The sequence below is a fragment of the Pseudorca crassidens genome, chromosome 10, assembly GCF_039906515.1.
Source record: "Pseudorca crassidens isolate mPseCra1 chromosome 10, mPseCra1.hap1, whole genome shotgun sequence".
Taxonomy (NCBI): Eukaryota; Metazoa; Chordata; class Mammalia; order Artiodactyla; family Delphinidae; genus Pseudorca; species Pseudorca crassidens.
The window spans coordinates 23628522-23647566 of record NC_090305.1 but is presented as its reverse complement, the minus strand read 5'-3'; the positions used below and the strand labels follow the sequence as shown (position 1 = coordinate 23647566).

Genomic DNA, 19045 nt, shown 5'->3' with positions numbered 1-19045 from the left:
AGTGTGGTCTATGCTGTGAGATTTGGGGGGTGGGGGTGGGGGTGGCCCAGAGGGAGGGTTTCACCCATATCCCACTCTCAGCTTTTGCCTTCCTAGGGGAGGTAGCAGTGGTCTCAGTGTCCCCCTTTACCCTTTTACCATTAAAAAGCCATATGGTCACGTGTGCTATGTTTTGGGGGGCTTATCCATCTCCGAAGATGAATAGAAGCCGTCTACACTTCTAAATTCAGGACACGCTGGGGGGAGGGGGTGGACAGCGAAACTTCAAAACCTGGTAGCTCCATTTCCTAGGCGCTTTCTGGCTGCGTCCTGTTTGGCGCATGCGCAAATTTCACTGCCCGATGCTGCGGAGGTGCTAGCCTCCTGCCGCACTCCCATTGGCCCGGCCTGTACAGCCTCCTCTTCTATTGACTCACGTGCTCAGTGCCCAGGTCTCTTACTGGTCAGTAGAGCTTCCGGGCCGCCCCCTTTTTTTTAAGAGCCAACTGATTAGTTGATGATGGGGAGAGGCGGGCCTTGGGAGCCGTCTCACGGTTGGGGGGGGCGGGGGGGAAAGATGGCGGAGCTGATGCTCCTCAGCGAGATTGCGGACCCGACGCGCTTTTTCACCGACAATTTGCTGAGCCCGGAGGACTGGGGTGCGCGGAGTGAGGCCTCGGGGAGGGGAAAGGGCTGTGGCGTACTGTGACCCTGAGGCACGCAGGAGGAAGCGGAGGCCCAAGGAGGAAGGCTGGGCAAATACGGAATGCACCCCCTGAAGGAGGGCGGAACGGGAGGCTAGTTGTGCTTTCGGGGGATGCGGGAGTTGGGGAAGACCTCCGCTCCTGCGGAAATATGGAGTTGTTCCGGGGTCGGGGAGGGAGGGGCTGAAGTTCTTTGGCTATATCACTTTTCAAGTGGGCGGGCGGTGGGTCCGGCCGAGCCGAGCCAATGAGGGATGGGTCGAGGGCTTTGTGTGGATCCGGAGGCTGCGCTACCGGAAGACCCCCCGACCCTCCGCACCTCTTGCAGACAGCACCTTATACACCGGCCTGGATGAAGTGGCCGAGGAGCAGACGCAGCTCTTCCTTTGCCCGGAGCAGGATGTCCCGGTATCGGTCCCCAGCCTGGTCTTTTACGCTTGGTGGGTGAGGGTGGTCGCAGAACCAGGACTCATCCCCCGGCCTGAGGTCATCTGGAGCCACCCGTCATCTTCACACTCCTGCCATCTAATATCCTCCCTTATTCAGTTTGACAGCAGTTCCCTGGACTTGGAGATGGATGTCAGCCCTCCTGAACCCCCCTGGGACTCTCTGCCCATCTTCCCAGGTAAGCTACCCTGTGTGATTCCCTCATCCAGAAACCCTGAGCTTCCGTTGTTTCCCAGAAACTGCAATTCCTCTTATCCTCACGCTTCCTCCACCTGATTGCCTGTGTACTCTTCTCCCTCTTTGATTCTTTATATGTGTTCGTTCCCCCTTGCCCCAGTGAGGGGTCCTTACCCCATAAAATCCTGGGCACTTTTTGGACTCTTGTCAGGCTCTGCTTCCAGGTTATTTTCTAACCCCTTTCTCTCCAGATCTTCAGGTGAAGTCTGAGCCATCCTCCCCCTCCTCGTCCTCCTCCCTCAGCTCTGAATCCTCGCGCCTTTCTGCAGAGCCCTCCAGCCAGGTGAGAGTCATCTCCCTCCTACTGTCTGTGGCAGGGACTCAGCTCCCTCGACTTCACCTATAGATGCTGAGGAAATGATTTGTGTGCTGCGAGTCATGGGGTGTTGGTGGGGGGCTTCTTTTCTGCCTTTGCCATTTCTTTTATATCCTCATTTTTCACATTTCCATTCTTTGGTTGTCTAGAATTGAAGGTGGAGTTTTTTAATATACAGAGAAATGTGGCAGCCATGGGGGGCCTGGGAAGAAGAGAGTTGTTAACTGCTGAGAATTCTGGAACTTTTCTTGTCCGAGTTGTCCACGCGAAGGCAATATTTGAAATCATGAGACTTTATCACCCCTCCCAGGAATAAAATAGAAAGAGAGAACCAGGGGCCAGACACAGCCTAGGGAGATGCTGAGTATGAATGTCAAGTAATTGGTGGTTTGTAAGCTCGAAAGCTTTTGTTCTTGCTCTTACTCTCAACACGTCCTTTGTTTTCTTTCCTTGTTTCTGTCCCCCTGATTTACCCTGACTCGTACCCAGGCCTCTGGTGTAGGGGAGGTGCTGGTCGTGAAGTCAGAGTCCTTGACACCCTCACTCTGCCTCCTGGGAGATGATCCAACATCCCCATTTGAAACCGTCCAGATCAATGTGGGCCCCACCTCTGATGATGCCTCAGGTAATAACAGCCTGCACCATCCTCAGGCTTTACCAAGGTAGAGTGTATGTATGTGTGTACACACGTGCACGCGCATGTGTGTATGGGAAGCGGGAGTGCAGTCAGCAGGACAGGGAGGAAAAGGTGGCGAGGAGAAATGGCAGATAACCAAGAGAGAGGCCGGGAGCGGGAGGGAGGATTTCAGGAAATCACAGCCAGTGAAGCACGGAAGAAATGGGGATGATTTTTCTTTCTTTTCTTGTTCCTAGTCACCTGTTGTGTGATTTAACTTCCTGTTGCTTTGCATAAACTTGCAGACAGTTTAGGGCATTTTTATCTATGTGACTTTCCCCCTGAAGGTTTTATTATAAAAATTTTCAAACATACAGAAAAGTTGGAATACCATATACCCAACTCCTGGATTCTACAAGTAACATTGTTTGTGCTGTTTTGAAAAGCGTTATTGAGTTTAGTTACTCTTATATGTTTATTGAGCAGCTACTCCATGCCAGATACTGGACACGGTGCTGGAGTTGCAAAGGTGAAGAACAGGTTAACCACCACACTGACTTGAGGCCCCTGTAGTGTGGTGGGGGGAAGAAAGCCAAGCAAGGTGTACTAATTCTAGGATAGAGCCTGTCACAGGCACCCTGAAAGCTCACAAGAGGGGGCCTCTCACCCGATTGGGGCTGGCTCAAGGGTGTACTCTAGGCAGAGGGGTTTCCTGATCCGAGTTTCAAAGGACACATAGGAATTAGCCAGAAGGAGAACGTGGGGACTGGTTGTGTTTGTAAGGAACGTGCATCTCTTTAGAGAGGATGTGAGGTGGGGTAGTAAAGAAAGGCCAGGAGATGCAGAGGCTGCAGGGCCAGGTAGGAACCCTGCTAAGGGACTCTTAGCTTTTTTCCTGTGGGCAGTTGGGAGCCTTTGAAGAGTCAAGCAGGAGAGCAATATTATTAGGAAGAGGACTCTGGTGGCAGAGTAGAGAGTGGATTGCAGAGACACAGGACTGGAAGCAGAAGGAGGACCAAGAAAGAGGTTCATGCGGTTAATCAAGTAAGATACTCAGCTGCTGAGAAGAAGGCAGATTTGAGGAAGCATGAATTAGAATGGATGAGTGCAGTGACCCTCCTGGGCGTTGAAGAGAGATAGGGGTGAAAGAGTGTGCCTGGGTTTCTGGCTAGGGCAGCCACCCGGTGGGTGAGGGTACCGACCACTGGATAGAGCCTGCAGGAGCAGGAGCCCGCTGGTCAGGGAGCACGTGGTGAATTCAGTGTGGGACGTGTTGGTTATTTTATTTATTTTATTTTATTTTATTTTTGGGGGGTACGCGGACCTCTCACTGTTGTGGCCTCTCCCGTTGCGGAGCACAGGCTCCGGACGCGCAGGCTCAGCGGCCATGGCTCATGGGCCCAGCTGCTCCGCGGCATGTGGGATCCTCCCGGACCGGGGCATGAACCCGTGTCCCCTGCATCGGCAGGCAGACTCTCAACCACTGCGCCATCAGGGAAGCCCCCATGTTGATTATTGATTTCAAAGCGACTTCAGGGTTTCCTAGCACCGCCTCCCTTTGGTTGAACTTTAACCAGAAGCTAGAAGGCAAGAGAGCCCCAAGGTGCACTCCATTCATGTTTTCCCCCGGGCCTCAGAGTAGGGCAGGGAAAGATGGAGAGTGGGTTTGGAGGGACAAACAGCTCATATCCAGCATACGATTAAATGTTACAAAGAGGACAAACAAAATAACGGATTGAAAAGTCTATAACAGCAAAAAGATTATTGATGGTTTTGCAAAGGCTAGTGTTTTTGGAGTCAGAGTCTCCCCTGGTATTTAGGTATTTTTTGAGGGCCTGTACTTTACCCCTCACTTTGACAGACATGAAGCATAAGACATAGTCCTTGCTTTTGGAGAGTTTCATGAGGTTTATAACACATGGTTAATAGCTCAAACAGTGGTCACCTCTGAGGAGGGGATCTGGGTGTCTGGTTGACAAGGAAGGGAATGAAATTTCCTTTTCACTGAATTCCCCTTCCTTCCTTTGGGATTTTGTATCATATGACTGTATTACCTATCAAAATAGGTAAGTAGTTATGCCATTTTGAAATAGCAGTAGAGGCAATCATATAATTAACTATCAAAATGCGTGCTGTGGACCAGAGGTAGTAGCGGACCATTGACCTCGGGGCTGAATCTGGCCCTCGGACGGGTTCACCTCCATGGGGCAATCAACAGGTCTTATAGATAGGTTTTTTTCTTTGTTTTTTATTTTTATAGATAGGTTTAACAGAAGCCATGAAGGCTCAGAGGTGACTGAGCTTTGAAGGCTGACAGAAGGAAGAGAATCTGTATGAAGGGACAAGCAGTGAGCCCTGTTTAAGGCCAGTTGAATTTGGGTGAACGGCGAGGCTTGAGAAAGGAAGTGACCAGCAGGCAACTTGGGAGTCAGGATCACGGTGCAGCGGGGCAGTCAAGGGTAGAGATGCAGACTGGGCAGTTGTCAGTGTGGCGACGCGTGATCGCGTTGGGCCAGGATGAGGTGGAAATCCAGCCAGACAGGAATCTGGGCCCTTACGAATGCTGCCGAATCCTGCTTGGGCCTCGTCCATGTGAATGGACAAGGTGTGTGAGGAAGAAAGAGGGAGAGCAGAAGCACAGGGACAGCCTTGAGGGAAGCTGAGCAGCGGTGAAAACAACTGATAGGGGCCACGGAAGGAGAAAGGGAGTCCTGGGTAAAGAGGTTGGAGGAGAGGCAGCAGATTAGCAGCTCCATGGTGCCCCTCCTCTGGATTGCCCTCCTGGGCCAGAAGAGTTTTCCTTGCAGGTACAAGGAGAAATGACCATGTCTTCCATTTCCCCATCTTAGCCCTCTTCTCCTTCAGTGTTTGTCTGATATCCAGCTTTTTGTCTCCTCCCACTGTCCCACAGATGTTCAGATTAAGATAGAGCCTGTCTCTCCATCTTCCTCCATCAACTCAGAGGCTTCCCTGCTCTCTGCGGAGTCCCCCAACCAGGTGAGCATCCACTTCCTTCCTCCCTCCAGCACGCCGGTGCGTTCCTTCTGGCTCTCAGAGGTGTGAGAGCTTTCTTTTCTTCAGCTCCGTCTCCTCAGCACTCCTCCTGACTCACATATCTTCTGGAATGCCCCACGTAGGCTTTTATAGGAGAGGAGGTACTGGAAGTGAAGACAGAGTCCCCATCCCCTCAAGGGTGTCTCTTGCGGGATGTCTCAGGCCCCCCACTTGGAGCTGTCCAGATCAGCATGGGCCTGTCCTCTGATGGCTCCTCAGGTAATGAGGCCTCCTGACACCTGGAGTCTCTCGCAAGAGGCCTATAGTCCTGACATTTCTTCTTCCTTCCTTCCTTTCACCTTCCTTCAGGCAAACCCCTGCCCGCCCGGAAGCCACCACTGCAGCCCAAACCTGTGGTGATAACCACTGTCCCGATGCCACCGAGAGCTGTGCCTCCCAGCACCACTGTCCTTTTGCAGCCCCTTGTCCAGCCACCCCCAGGTACTAAAGAAGGAGAGAAGGAGGTGGCCTGGATTGACCTTCTCAGGGGGCTCACAGCCATTGAGCCTCCCGACACTTGGGTGCTCAGGTGTGGGTGTGGACACAAGGAACCCACCTGACTTCCAGCTCTCTGACCTCCTTCTCCTGTCCACTTGCCCCAGTGTCCCCAGTTGTTCTCATCCAAGGTGCTATTCGAGTCCAGCCTGAGGGACTGACCCCCCCTGCTCCACGGCCTGAGAGGAAGAGCATTGTTCCAGCTCCTATGCCTGGGAACTCCTGCCCGCCTGAGGTGGATGTAAGCATTTACTGGGGAGGAGAGGAGTAGGGCTAGTAATGGGAAGAGAAGAGAACTGTCGTGGGAGAGAACTGTGGAGTGAGAAGGGAGCAAAAAGTGAGGAAGCAGGCCCATAAGACGGTCCTGAAGGTTAACGTGGACCTCTTTTATATATGAGTATCTACTCCGTGTAGTTTTAGGATCCTTGGGTTTGCTACCCCTGCAGATGGAGAAGTGGGCGTGGTCTTAGTACATCAAAGGCAGGGGAGTCATCCTGTGTTAGAGAAGAGGGAGGCTGCTTCCTAGGGGAAGACCAGGTAAACTGTTCTCTAATTTTAGCAGGCGTCAACTTCGGGTCCTAAAAAGGAGAATTGAGAAGAAGGAAGACCACCCATCAAGGAAAGGAACTGAGGTTCCACGAAGAACCAGGATGGGGGAAGTTCCTCCTATAGTCTAACTTCTCTCAGTGCTGAGGAACAGCATTAGGGAGTGGTTGAGAGAAGGGCCCCTTCCCTGGAATGTTTTGGCAGAGAGGAAGAACCTCTCTCTGGCTCTGTAGGTAGAGGTTAGGAAGGCAGGAGAGTGGCCCCTGTGAGCTCTGGGTGATCGGTCCCTGGAGTTGGAGGGTGTGATGCCCCTCTCCCTCCCCTCTTTCCCTGTCTCTCTGACCCTTTTGTGCCTAGGCAAAGCTGCTGAAGCGGCAGCAGCGAATGATCAAGAACCGGGAGTCGGCCTGCCAGTCCCGGAGGAAGAAGAAAGAGTATCTGCAGGGGCTGGAAGCTCGGCTGCAGGCTGTGCTGGCCGACAACCAGCAGCTCCGGCGGGAGAATGCTGCCCTCCGCCGGCGGCTGGAGGCCCTGCTGGCTGAGGTAAGACCCGGGTGTCCTTGGGAGACCCGTGGGAGTACGGGCTCCTTGGAATGACTCCCCCTCTCTGGCTTCTCTCTTTCTCTGCATCTTAGAACAGCGAGCTCAAGTTAGGGTCTGGAAACAGGAAGGTGGTCTGCATCATGGTCTTCCTTCTCTTCATTGCCTTCAACTTTGGGCCTGTCAGGTGAGACGCTCGTTGCCTCCCCAGAGCCTTCTGGGTGGAGCCCAGCCCCCGGCTGCCCGATTGCCTGCTCTGGCACAGTCACTTTCGTTACTTGCACACAGACAGCTCTGATGTCCTTGGCGCTGATGGTGGGTGTATCCAGTCAGTCCCTTCTTGTTCCCTCATTGCTCTCATAAGTGTTATGTCCTGGAGGAGATGGTGGTGAGAACGTTGATAAAAATAGTGACTATTAAGTGCTTAGTGAGTTCTGGGCCCTTGGTTAAGCACTCTCCTTTCCTCGTGTTTTCTGGCTCGATGAGTAGGGACTGTTCTCATTCCGTCCTACAGATGAAGAGATTCAGTCTTGTAGCACAGATCGGAACCAGGCGGACTATCTGTAGAGCCCTCCCCCTTAACTAGCCCCTCAGTAAAGCTGGAATTCTTCCTCGTGCTCTGTCCTTTCCTATCCACAGCATCAGTGAGCCTCCTCCAGCTCCCATCTCTCCTCGGATGAGCAGAGAGGAGCCTCGACCCCAGAGACACTTGCTGGAGTTCTCGGCGCAAGAGCCAGTTCACAGAGTCGAGCACCCCCAGCATCCCTCCCAGGGTCCCAAGGAGACCCAGCCCAGCTCCACGGGCCAGCCAAGTTTCAGGTGAGGAAAGGGCCCTCTCTCTTTTGAGTGTGTCTTCTCCCCCAGAGTGACCTTTCCTTTTGAGGGGAGCTGGAGTTGCTCTCTTGCCAGCATGACCTTCTCCATTGATGGGAGAGCACTGGGCAGCCTCAGGTCATTGCCTCGTCCCTGCCTCACTCCAGGAACCTGACAGCCTTCCCTGGGGGCACCAAGGAGCTGCTGCTGAGAGACCTGGACCAGCTCTTCCTCTCCTCTGATTGCCGGCACTTCAACAGGACCGAGTCCCTGAGGTGTGGGGCATTCACAACCGGGGCGCCTTCCCTCTTGTCCCGAGGCGCCTCCGCAGACGGCCTGGCTGTCCTTGTGTGCTGAAGCACCAGCTCTCTGTGCCCTCTCTCTCCCCTCCTATGTGTGGGCGAGGAGAGTGGGAGTCTTGGCCTGGCACAGAGGTTTTACCCGTCCTCTGCTTCCCCAGGCTTGCTGATGAGCTGAGTGGCTGGGTCCAGCGCCACCAGAGAGGCCGGCGGAAGATGCCCCAGAGGCCCCAGGAGAGACAGGTAGGAGGGGGTGGGGCTGGTTCAAGGAAAGCCACTTGAAAACAAGGGCTGAATGTCCTGGGGATTTTAAGAGGGCATCTTGTTATGGGGCTTTGGGGGCAGTAGGAGGGTGGGTGTGCGGTGGCGTCAGCTCCCAGGGGCTGTCTGTTTCTTTTCCCTTTTCCCTCCACCCTCTTCAAATCCTCAGATACTTCTCCTTCCAGAAGTCTCAGCTATGGAAGAAGTCGCCTCCAGTTAAGGCAGTCCCCACCCAACCCCCTGGGCCCCCAGAAAGGTGAGTCTTGGGGGGGCACTTATTTGTTAAGTGAGGTTCCACTCTAAAGAGCTATACCCTAAGGAGCTGTCCTGTGCTCGTCATCATTGCCACCGATGGCGTGATGCTCCCCTTATCCCCTGGGGGTCTCTTGTCTTTCTTTCATCCTTTCCCCCTTCCGCACTGGGAACTGGGCACTGGGCTTAGTTCCTCGCCAATCCCGTTTCCCTGCCCGTCTAGGGATGCTGTGGGCCAGCTGCAGCTATATCGCCAACCAGACCGTTCACAGCCAGAGTTCCTGGATGCAATTGACCGACGGGAAGACACATTTTATGTTGTCTCCTTCCGAAGGGTGAGTTTCTCCTCCTGGCCCCATCCCTGTCACCCTGGGTTCCCCAGCAGTCTGCCTGCAGGTTGAGGCTGTAGAGTAGGGCCGGGGAGCCTGTCAACATCTTTTCCTCCACCCTCCCAGCCTGGCCCCTCTTTTTCCCAGGACCACTTGCTGCTCCCAGCCATCAGCCACAACAAGACCTCTCGGCCCAAGATGTCCCTGGTGATGCCCGCCATGGCCCCCAATGGTAATTCTTTCTCTGCCCAGTGTGGGGAGGGGTCCTGAAATTGAGGAACAAGGAAGTTCCAGTGGGGAGACCCAGCATGAGGAGTTGAGGGGGGAGATGGGGACAGGAGTGGTAATTCTATAGAGATGCTAGATGCATGGGTGAGAAGAAGCCAGAAATGACTGGATAGAAAAATAAAATGCAGGACACTGCTGGGAGGAAGATGAGGGTGCGGGTCCTCCCTAGGTGAAACTGCTTAGGGTGTGCTGGGCAGAGGGGTGTGGGCTGGGAACCCGCCGGACTCTTCTTTTTGTTCTCTTGCTGTCCTCTCCCCTGTGACCTCACACTTATCAGTGTCATTTTTTCCCCGACTTCCTTCCTTCTCCCTGCACCAACTCCCTCCCTCCCCTCTCATTTAACTCCCACTGGGGCTCTGCTTCCTCGTCACTGCCCTTCCCCCGCTGTCCACCTCTACTGTTCTGACCCCTCCTCTCCGTCTGTCTCCCCCTTCTCCTCTTCCCTAACTCCCCGCTTCTCACAGAGACCCTGTCAGGCCGGGGGCCCCCGGGAGACTATGAGGAGATGATGCAGATCGAGTGTGAGGTCATGGACACCAGGGTGATCCACATCAAGACCTCCACGGTGCCCCCCTCACTCCGAAAACAGCCGTCCTCAAGCCCGGGCAATGCCACAGGTGGCCCCTTGCCAGCTTCTGCAGCCAGCCAGGCCCACCAGGCCGCCCGTCAGCCCTCTACCTCAATCATCCCTGACCTCTACGACTCACACTGACTTAGAACTGGGGGGCAGGGGGTGGGGGCGACCAAGTGGGACTGTTTCGAATTTTCCTGATCCCTGGGCTGGGGGCAATTGGTAAAGGAAAGACAGGGTATGGGGGTTAAGCACTTATTTGGAGGTGCGGGGAAGTTTTCCTCTCTTCTCACCCCTTTTTGGAATATAGGGCTCCTCTCACTTCTGTGAACCCCGTGTCCCTGCTTCTTTCTTTGAGGGTGTTGAATGAGCTTAAGTTTTGGGGTAGGTGGGCTCCTGTACACTCTTTATTCTTTTGTTTCTGTTTGGGGGGTGGAGGTGGGAATTTAGTCCCCAGGCGGGACTAGGGAAGTTTTTACATTTTGGAGCTAGTTCCTGAGAGTCAAGGAGGAGAGGTGGAGGGAGGTCAGGTGTATGTATGTGCATATCTTCTTTTTTATTATTAAATAAACAACTTGGAGGGAGTTGAAGGAATGGTGCCTGCCTAACTGGCTCGTGACGGGGAATTCTGGGGAAAGTGACTTGCATAGGGCCAGTGTTCAGAGAATCAAGTACTGAAGACATGGCTGGCTCTGGGGTGGGGTGGGTGTGTGATCGCAGAGCTCACGTCATCCCCTTATCCCCACCCCTGCAAGGCGGGTATGTCTGCTGTCTAGCGGGGGAGCGGGGGAGCGGGGGAGCGGGGGAGTGGGGGAGTGGGGGAGGGCTGTCCCATGGCGTGACAGGCTGGAGGATGCAGCTCCCAGAATGTGTCTGAGTAAACAGGAAGGACAGGGGGCCCCACGCCCTTCAGGGTGAGCGTCCTCCCTGGGTCCTGTGCATTCTTGCAGGGTCTCCCCCACCTTGCTTTCCAGGACTAGCAGCTTGAACTAACAGTGGAGGTGGGGCCAGGGGCTGTGAGCCCAGAAAGGAGACACAGTGGAGAAGGGGGCAGTGTTTGGAGGGAAGGGGCACGTTGAGGAGCATCTCCTTAGCCCTAAACTGTAGGAAACTAAAACATGAGAGTCCAGTTGAGAGAAAAGGAGGAGCACGGGGCCAGCAGGAAAGGCTGTGTTTTCTAATTAGGAGGAAGGGGAACAGGGCAACGTGTGAGGGGCCGAGTCTCACTCAGCCTCGGGGGGATCTCCATCAGCAGCTCCTGTCCAGCAGCACCACGGGCCTGGCCCTGCAGGAGTGTCCTGGGTCAGCGGGAGGGTGTGGGCTAGGCCTGGGCTCAATGCCCAGGTGGCTGGACAGGGGCTGCCCGGGCCATAAGCCGAGGGCTGAAAGCGGGAAGAACCTCACGTGTTCAGCCAGGCTCCCCCGCTTCCCCATTACTGTGTTTGGGGTGAAAACAGACCAAGTAACTATGGCAACCTGGAACCTAGGGCCCCCAGGAACTAGGCCTCTCCTCCCTCCAGAGGGCAGCCCTGGCTTCTCCGCCAGCACTTCCTGTCCCAAGGTCCCTCCAGCTGTTTCCAGCCTTATCCAGGCAGTGAGTGCAAGGAGAACAGGGATTTTGGAGGGAGAGCACCTGAGTTGGAGCCCCTGCTTTGCCTTTTGTTAGTGGGTGTCCTTGGTAGGTAACAAACACTCTGAGCCTTAGTTTCCTCATCTGTAAAATGGGGTACTCCTACCTACTTCTCAGGGTTGATGTGGGGAGGAAAGATGACGTGCAGGCTGCCTGGTCCTTAGTGGACACACTTTTCTCTCCTCCCCTGCTCCTTTCTCCCTCCATTTACATTGTCCTTTTCTCCTCAGTTCCGCTTTTCTCCCATCTGGGTCCATCACTGTTTCATTGTCCCATCGCTTTTTCTCTTTCCTGACCCCAGCTCAGGAAAGTGCTTGAAGTACTGGCATCTCAGACTGGGTGCTCTGGGGTGGGGCAGACAGCTCCTCTGGCTTAGTGGCAAGGGACAGCTGGCACTGTGGTGTGAACCGAGAGTCAGACTCTTGGCCAAGGGCATGGGTGGTGGGAAGGACCAGGAGAGGTGTGGAGAGTGGGTGTGCTGTGGAGGGGGAAGGCAGGTCAGTCTGCCGCCCTTCAGGCCCACGTGGGTCTCCAGCTGCAGCCCCGTCGAAGGCCACCGCAGCATGCTGGCCATTGTCACTCCTGCACCTCCTGTTGGCCCCCTTCTGGCTCAGACCCTCTTTATCTTTCAGTTCTGCTGCTTTCCTTCCTCAGAGTCTGCCCTTCGTTCCTCTTATGACCCCTGACCCACTGTCTCTCCCTCTTCTTTTTCTCTAGACTTCTTTCCTGCCTTTCTTTGCCCTCTACCCACCACGAGTCATCACCTTCTCTTTCAGACCCTTTATTCTTTGTTCACCTGTTTGTTTCTCCCGGTTTTTGTATTTTTCCCTTCCTCCCCCTCTGCTTCACTGTCTGCTCCCTTCCTTTTTTCTGGGTCTTCTCATCTCCTCCTGCTGCGAACCCTGTGGGCACCACCCCGTTTCCATGGCCCTTTCCACTCCTTTGTCCACATTCCCTGTCCCCTTCCATGACTTCCTCTCTTCTCCCCGCCTCAGCCCTCTCCTCCTCCTTCTGCCCCCCCTTCTCCCTTCACCTCCCCACTCCGGTCCTCTGTCCTCTTCCCAGCTGTGGGGCCAGCACTGGAGAGCCTCACATGTTTGCCTCATCGTTCTGCTATGGCTTCTGGATATAGCACATCTGGATTCCGGGGCCCAGATGTGTGGTTGCTACAGCGACCTCGGTCCCTCTGGTAAATATGGGCGCCCACCCGCCCCAGAGCAGAGAACAAAATAATTGTGTGACTTTCTTTTGTCATGAGATAGAAATGTCCTCCCCCCTCCCTTTGCCCTACACCCATGTCTCCAGGCAAAGGAAGTTTTAAGGGTCCAAACCCTTCCTCCTGTGGCTCTCTTGCCCCCTTTTCAGCCCCGACCTCTTAGTTCTCTCCCATCTTTAATCTCAGGCTCAATCTTTTCTCTCCACATTCCCCTTCCTCACCATCTCCCTCCCCCCAGATCTCAATAATGGAGCGTTGCCCGCCCCCTGACTTATACTTGGCAATTTCTTCTGAATCTACATAAAAACTGGATGTGGAAAGAAGTTTCAAAAATCCACATCACCCACCCTTTCTTCTCAAACAAGTCCATCGGAAGCCCCTTCATTTATTTCTTCCCTAAGTCTTCAGTCTCTCTGGGGCTGTTCTTGTGGGAGGGGAGGAATACAGGCTTTGAAATCAGAAAACCTGGGCTGAGGCCCACCTTCACCACCACTAGTGAAGTCCCCAGGACAAGTCCCTTAATATCTAAGAGCCTCTGTTTCCTCAGCACAAAGTGGGATTAATAACGTGCTGCGGTGTAGGAAGGGCTTTGTAAACGGAAGCCCAGTACAACTGTTTTCTATCTTCCCGAGTCTGGGACTGCTTCCTTGGATCGCAGCCCCTGGCCTCTCTTTGCTCCCTCTCCCCATCCTTCAGGCCCTTGCCCTCAGTTGCCCTTACTCTTCTGTGTCTTCCTTGACTCCTCCTTGGCTTTCCCTTTCCTTCCTTGCTGTACCTTTTATGCCTTATCCTCCTGAGGGTAGGACAGGAACTTGGAGCTTCATTCAAGGATGGAGGTCCAGAGCTGAAGACACCTGGACTGAGGATTCAGAGAACAGCCAGAGCATGCAGACGGCTCTTGCTAAGACCCCAGCCTTTCTTTCTGCCCATCGCCTGGGACACCTCAGTGAAGGCAAGCCGTCTCTGACCACTGGACTTCCCTGCCTTTGCCCTGGGGCTCCCTGCCAGACACTCTTGCCACACCCTCCTCTCCCAGTCATTTCACAGCTCAGTATTGACAGGCATTTATTTATTTATTTTAGTTATAAAATTTTTGGCTGCGTTGTGTCTTCGTTGCTGCGCGCGGGCTTTCTCTAGTTGTGGAGAGCGCGGGCTACTCTTCGTTGCGGTGGGTGAGCTTCTCACTGCGGTGGCTTCTCTTGTGGTGGAGCGCGGGCTTCAGTAGTTGTGGCACACGGGCTTAGTCGCTCCGCAGCATGCGGGATCTTCCTGGACCAGGGCTCGAACCCGTGTCCCCTGCAATGGCAGGCGGATTCTTAACCACTGTGCTACCAGGGAAGCCCTTGACAGGCGTTTATGAAGCACCTGCTCTATGCGAGGCCCAGTGCTTTTCTGATAAAATGCAAACATATATAAGACATAAGCTCCTCCAAGAGCCTGAAATCCAGGGCGTGGATGACATTTTGGGTAATGATTATCTCAGAACCTGGAATTATGTCTGTCAGGCCTCCAGTGGCTTCTTCTAATGCCCTGTGAGCTTGTGAATGTCTGGAGTCCCGCACCCTTCTCTGACTCTGGCATCCCGTCTCCCCTCAGAAGTGGACTTCCAAAACACCCCAGGGCCATCCTTTCAGCTCTTGCTTCTTTCTCTCCAGGGTCTTCTGGTCACTGTCTGGGCCAAGTATACCTGTGGTGACCATACTTCCTAAATAATAAAACCAAGGGACTTCTCTGGCGGTCCAGTGGTTAAGACTCCATGCTCCCACTGCAGGGGGTGTGGGTTCGATCCCGGGTTGGGGAACTAGGATCCCACATGCCATGTGGTGTGGCCAAAAATATAAATAAAATAAAAATTTAAAAGTAAACAAAAAATAAATAAAACAAAGACAGGGTATAGGACCAAAAAGAAAAAAAAAAAGGATATGACCATTAGAATTACTAGAATCTGTGGTATCAGAGAATATCTGTTCTCTGCAGTCTGCTCTCTCCACATAATGCTGTTTCAGACCCTCCTTCGTCCTTTCATCTCCTTTCCCCCAACCCCTGCCTGGAGATCTGAGGGAAGCTGTTACCTATTCCAGGCTCTGGGGGCTTCGGGCCAAGGCAGAGGAAGGAAGCTGAGCCCAGCTCTATCCAAGAAGCTGATTTCATCCTCCCCATCAAAGCCACTAAAAAAAACCCAGCCACACACACACCCAGACACACGGACACACGGGGACACCCACGCGAGGGAACATGCAAGCCTTCGCCCTCAGCCAGTGGGAGTTCGCAGGGCATAGGGCACAGCCAGGTGCTGGGCCAGCGCACCCTGACCCAGGATCACCACACCCACGACCCTGGGGACCTGACCAGGGTACGGACACCTGTGCCCCAACACAAGCGGCAGAATCGGGCACACACAGCCTCCTGCCCGTCCCTTTCACCCATGACCTGTGACTTGACCAAGCTACTCCTCAATGGTGAGGATTGTAGCTGGGTGGCAAGAACTTTATCCTCCGTGTGAAGCCTGGGATGGGGTCTCCCTCAGCCTGGATATTTCTCATCTGGCCAAAGTCTCCTTTTCAGCCCCTTGTCAGAGTGGCAAAGCACATGGGGAAATGAGACCAGAGAAGCAGCCCAGCAGCCTGATGTGGGTGTGTCTGCCACCCTGCCCTCTGGTCAGTCTTCCTGTCTCTGCCCGATATCAAAGTGACCTCTTCCTCCAGCCCATGCCTCTCTCCCTACCCCTGCTCCCCTGCAGCACCCAGACATTAGCCCTCTTCCACTTTCCAGAACGTCACCTCACCATTTGTGCCCCCACCCCCATATCTGCACCTGCCTTTTGCTCTTTCTCCATCCCTAAACCTCCTAACTTTCGGGCTTCCCTTCCCTGTCTCCCTTGAACCCCACCTTCTTTCCCAAGTCTCCTATGTCCTGGTCTTCAGCCAAGCCCTTGTCCAGCCAGTGCCCAAGCCTCATCTGTCATTTCTCCAGGAATTTGCTGAGGTGAGAGAATGAAAAGGGGTCCTTGATCCTGAGCCCAGAACCAGAGATTGAACAGTACAGATGGGGAGAGGCAGCACGGGGACAAGGCAAGAAAAGGGGAGAGTGCAGGTGGCAGCAATGGGGCCGGGCAGGGGCAGAGGTGGGGACAAGGGAAGGCCCCTGTTGGAGAGAGATGTAGGCTTGGGAGGGAGGTTTCCTCCTGCCACTCATCCCCTATGCTCCCTGCCCTGCCGGGAGATAATTGGTTGGGGGATGAAGGAGTGGGTACTGGGCAACAGACAGATGGGGCAAGATCCAAGCTGGAGCACTGTGGCAGCTGGGAAGAGGTGGGGAGGTGCAGGGGAGGGAGGAGGGAGAGGGCCTGGACATGGGAAAGGGTGTTGCTAGAGAGGAGAAAACATAGAACAGGGGCAACATGTGGAGAAATGGTGGGGGAAAAGGAGAAGTGGCATGAGGATGGGGCTGTCAAGTTGGACAGAAATTAGGGCGAGGAGGAAGGGTAAAAATGGGATAAGGAAAGGATGTGGGAGGTTGGACGAGGGCTGGAGGGGGTGAGATGAGGGACCAGTGAGAGGGGTGAGATTGTGGGACCAGTGATCCCAGATGGGGGGCGTCGGGGGGGTCGGGATGACGGCGGGGGGAGAGGAGGGGTGGCATGTGATGACGTTGGGAGGGTCTGGCAGGGATGGGAGGGTGGGAGGACCTGCCCTATCTCCGCTCCCCTCCCTGACCTCATGCTGGTCCTCCCCTTCTCCTCCCCCTGCTCGCTGCAGACTCCCTCCTTCTCACTGTCGCAGCCCAGATCGACGGTCGGGTGGCGGCTCGGTGAGCCCCTGCTGCAGGGAACAAGCAAAGGGACATCCAGGAGCCCAGGGCTGCCAAGGGGCGCCCACCCACCCTGCCCCGAGAACCCCCTTCCCAAGGTCGGGGACAGAGCAGGTGCAGAGACACCGCAGCCGCTTGTTACTCAGGTAAGGAACGGCACTCTGGGAGAAGGAAGGAGGAGCCGGGAGAGGCGGGGACTTCGGTCCCCCCACCCCAGGTGAAGGTTGGCAGGAGAGCCTCCCAGGAGAGCCTCCCAGAGCGGGGACTTTCCGTCGGGGCAGAAGGAATAGGACCATGCGCTGGGGACTGGACTCCCTGTGGAGGGTGTGTCTGGGAGGACAAGTCAGTGTGGGTGTTGGTGAGGGGTGGGGGCGAGGCAGATGCTGGGGTTTGGACAGGACTAGGCATGGCACCAAGGTGGAGGTGGTTATCGGTGAGCCGGGACTCTGGGCCCTGGAGTTGCTGGAGCTGGTGGCCAGCTGAACCTCAGGAGGAAAGTGCTGGTGGAACCCCAAGCGCTCTGGCTGGAACCGCTGAGCCGGAGCTCCAGGAAGGTGCCCTAGGGAGCTTCTTTGAGCACCCAGGTGGGGACTCCCCAGGTGGCAGCACGTGGACTGCAAGGCCCGGGAGGGAGTTCTGGGGGTCTGGAGCCTTTAGGAAGTGCTGAAATGAAGCAGAGTCAGGACTCTCAGGTCTGGGAAGGGCACGGAGTCTGCAGAGAGAATCCTAAAACTTGTTCTTGGCAGAGAGCTTTGCACCCATGACTCACGGTTCAGCGGGGCTGTGACGACTGAGAGATGCCTCCAGGGGCACAGGGGCTCCGTCTTCGCTCCATCCCCCTTCCAGGCTCTCCTGCTTCTGTTCGTCTGAACCTCCCCCCTACACGTGACACACCCTGGGTGGGACAGGCGGGACCCTTATCTCGCCTGGAAAGAATTTAATGGCTTGGAAACAACTGGAAATGGAACTGAGAGGAACTACTGGGAAACAACTCGGAAACATGGAAACACCGCAGCTGCTGTCTGTCGGCTTCCAATCCCCGCCCACTTCCCAGACCCTCGGCCCCTCCCCTCTTTCCCTGGCCCTGCCTCCAAAGCCCTGGGGACCCAGCACCTCAATTCCTCAACCTTCCTTTCCCTTCAGTCCTGGTCTCTCAGTGCGACCAGAACCCACCTTCTATCTCTCACTGCCCCCAAAACTCTTTCCCCCTGGGGGTCCGGAAGTCCTTTCTTTTAATTTTCCCATTTCTCTGGCCCATTAGCTCCCCAGAGTAAGGGGCATCTGGATCCTCCAACTCCCCCCTCTCCCGGTATCTCCTGGTCACCTGGTTCCAACCCAGTATCTGGAGCCCGCCCTCATCTCCCTCCTTCATCTCACAGTCCTGGAATCCTTCTACCTTCACTCCTCTTGTGCCATGAGGAACAGAGAAAAGCATGGGGATGGGGCCAAAATCCTCCACTTTTGGAACCTCCCTCACGGAAGCCAGCCCCTCTCCCCACTTCTTGGGACCTACAGTCCCTGATGAGCGAAGTGTCAAAGTTGGCCACGACATGAATAGCCTGCATGCTGAGTCATAGCTTTTGGGAAGATGCCCCCCCCCCGTCCCTGCCAGCCCTCCAACGCTGGGGAGGATGCCGAGAAGATGAGGCACCCCAGATGCAGCGGTAGGGGAGGGTGATGAGGGGGAAACACAAGGGACACCCAAGTTTTCTGCTTTCCTAGTGCTGAGAGAGGAGCGGGATTCTTCCAAGACTTGGGAATGGGGAGCTGGGGGGTGGTGGAGACCCGGCCAGAGATGGGTACTGGGAAGGAGGCTCTGGGGGTGTGGCCTGTGGGGGCAACTCCTCTCTTCTCAGACCAGCTTCACTGCTTTCCTGCTGCTTTCCTTCCTGCTGCAGAGACCCTGCCCCTTCCCCCCACCACGTGGGGAGAGATGCAGGATTTGATTGTTGGGGTAGGGAGACTGGACAGCTCCCAAAGGCCTCCCGGGGTGTGGGGCACCCTGTATCCTCTGCTCCCCACTGGAGAAGGGCCTCCTGTGTGGTTCCCCTCACTCCAACTAAGTTCTTTGACTCACATAGCTGCCCTGTGAGCCAGTGAGAAATCAGCTTTTTTTAGGCATCAGCCAATGACTAGGTGTGGAGGAAATGTGAAGAGAAGATTATGTGTGTGTGCCTGCAAAGATGCAAGCTTCTTTGGATAAATACGAGTATACGTGTACAAGAAGTGTGTTCATATTTGTATTTGTGGAGGAGCGCACATGAGTCCATTTGTCTGTGTACGTGTATTTGTGTGTGCACGCACCCGGTGATGTGCACGGCCTTAGACACAGGGCCACTTAGGCTTAGGTCAGAGCCCACCTCATGCCCAAGGCTACACTCCAAGCTGAGAGAAGGGCTGAGGGGCCGAGGGAAGGGCAGCTCTGTGCCTGCCAGGTCTCTCTGCCCAGGTTTTGTCGGGCAGGGTGCCTCTCAGTGTGGAAACGCTCTGTCCCTTAGTCCAGCTCCCTTCCATCTCTCGTGGGGTGGTGGCGGGGTATGATGGCTGGTAGCCCCGGAAACTTCTTTCTCTCAGACTCAGAGGAGAATTTTAAGTGTAGGAAGCCAGGAAATGTGTGCGTGTTGCAAGGAGGTGCGGGTCAC

General features: G+C 55.0%; 2 protein-coding genes and 1 long non-coding RNA gene across 9 annotated transcripts in view; 2 read left to right on the top strand and 1 right to left on the bottom strand.

The window, feature by feature from the left end:
• Window positions 1-533: 533 nt before the first annotated feature.
• On the top strand, window positions 534-10337 carry ATF6B (activating transcription factor 6 beta). The gene is given in 19 exon segments (XM_067752612.1): window positions 534-638; window positions 1012-1091; window positions 1230-1308; window positions 1559-1650; window positions 2173-2308; window positions 5211-5296; window positions 5437-5572; window positions 5663-5794; window positions 5956-6089; window positions 6752-6937; window positions 7030-7121; window positions 7574-7753; window positions 7915-8022; window positions 8208-8289; window positions 8493-8563; window positions 8783-8894; window positions 9036-9120; window positions 9641-9847; window positions 9850-10337. Coding segments are annotated over 19 exon segments (2100 nt in total). The 5' UTR covers window positions 534-556; the 3' UTR covers window positions 9870-10337.
• Window positions 10338-13647: 3310 nt separating this feature from the next.
• LOC137231853 (uncharacterized) lies at window positions 13648-17814 on the bottom strand. 5 transcript variants are annotated; one of them, XR_010946761.1, is made up of 6 exons: window positions 17728-17814; window positions 17173-17329; window positions 16310-17066; window positions 15483-15573; window positions 14666-15161; window positions 13648-13889 (listed from the first exon to the last, which is right to left on the bottom strand). It is a non-coding gene; the product is annotated as an uncharacterized lncRNA (long non-coding RNA). The 5 variants fall into 5 exon arrangements; XR_010946762.1 differs by lacking the exon at window positions 17728-17814 and having other exon boundaries at window positions 16310-16414; window positions 16817-17066; window positions 17173-17431; XR_010946760.1 differs by lacking the exon at window positions 17728-17814 and having other exon boundaries at window positions 17173-17431.
• The window catches only part of TNXB (tenascin XB), a 59488-nt gene continuing 56855 nt past the window's right edge, over window positions 16413-19045 (top strand). For all 3 annotated transcript variants that reach the window (XM_067752600.1, XM_067752599.1, XM_067752598.1), the window contains exon 1: window positions 16413-16549. The gene's annotated coding sequence lies outside the window, so the exon portion shown is untranslated. The remainder of the gene's footprint in view (window positions 16550-19045) is intronic.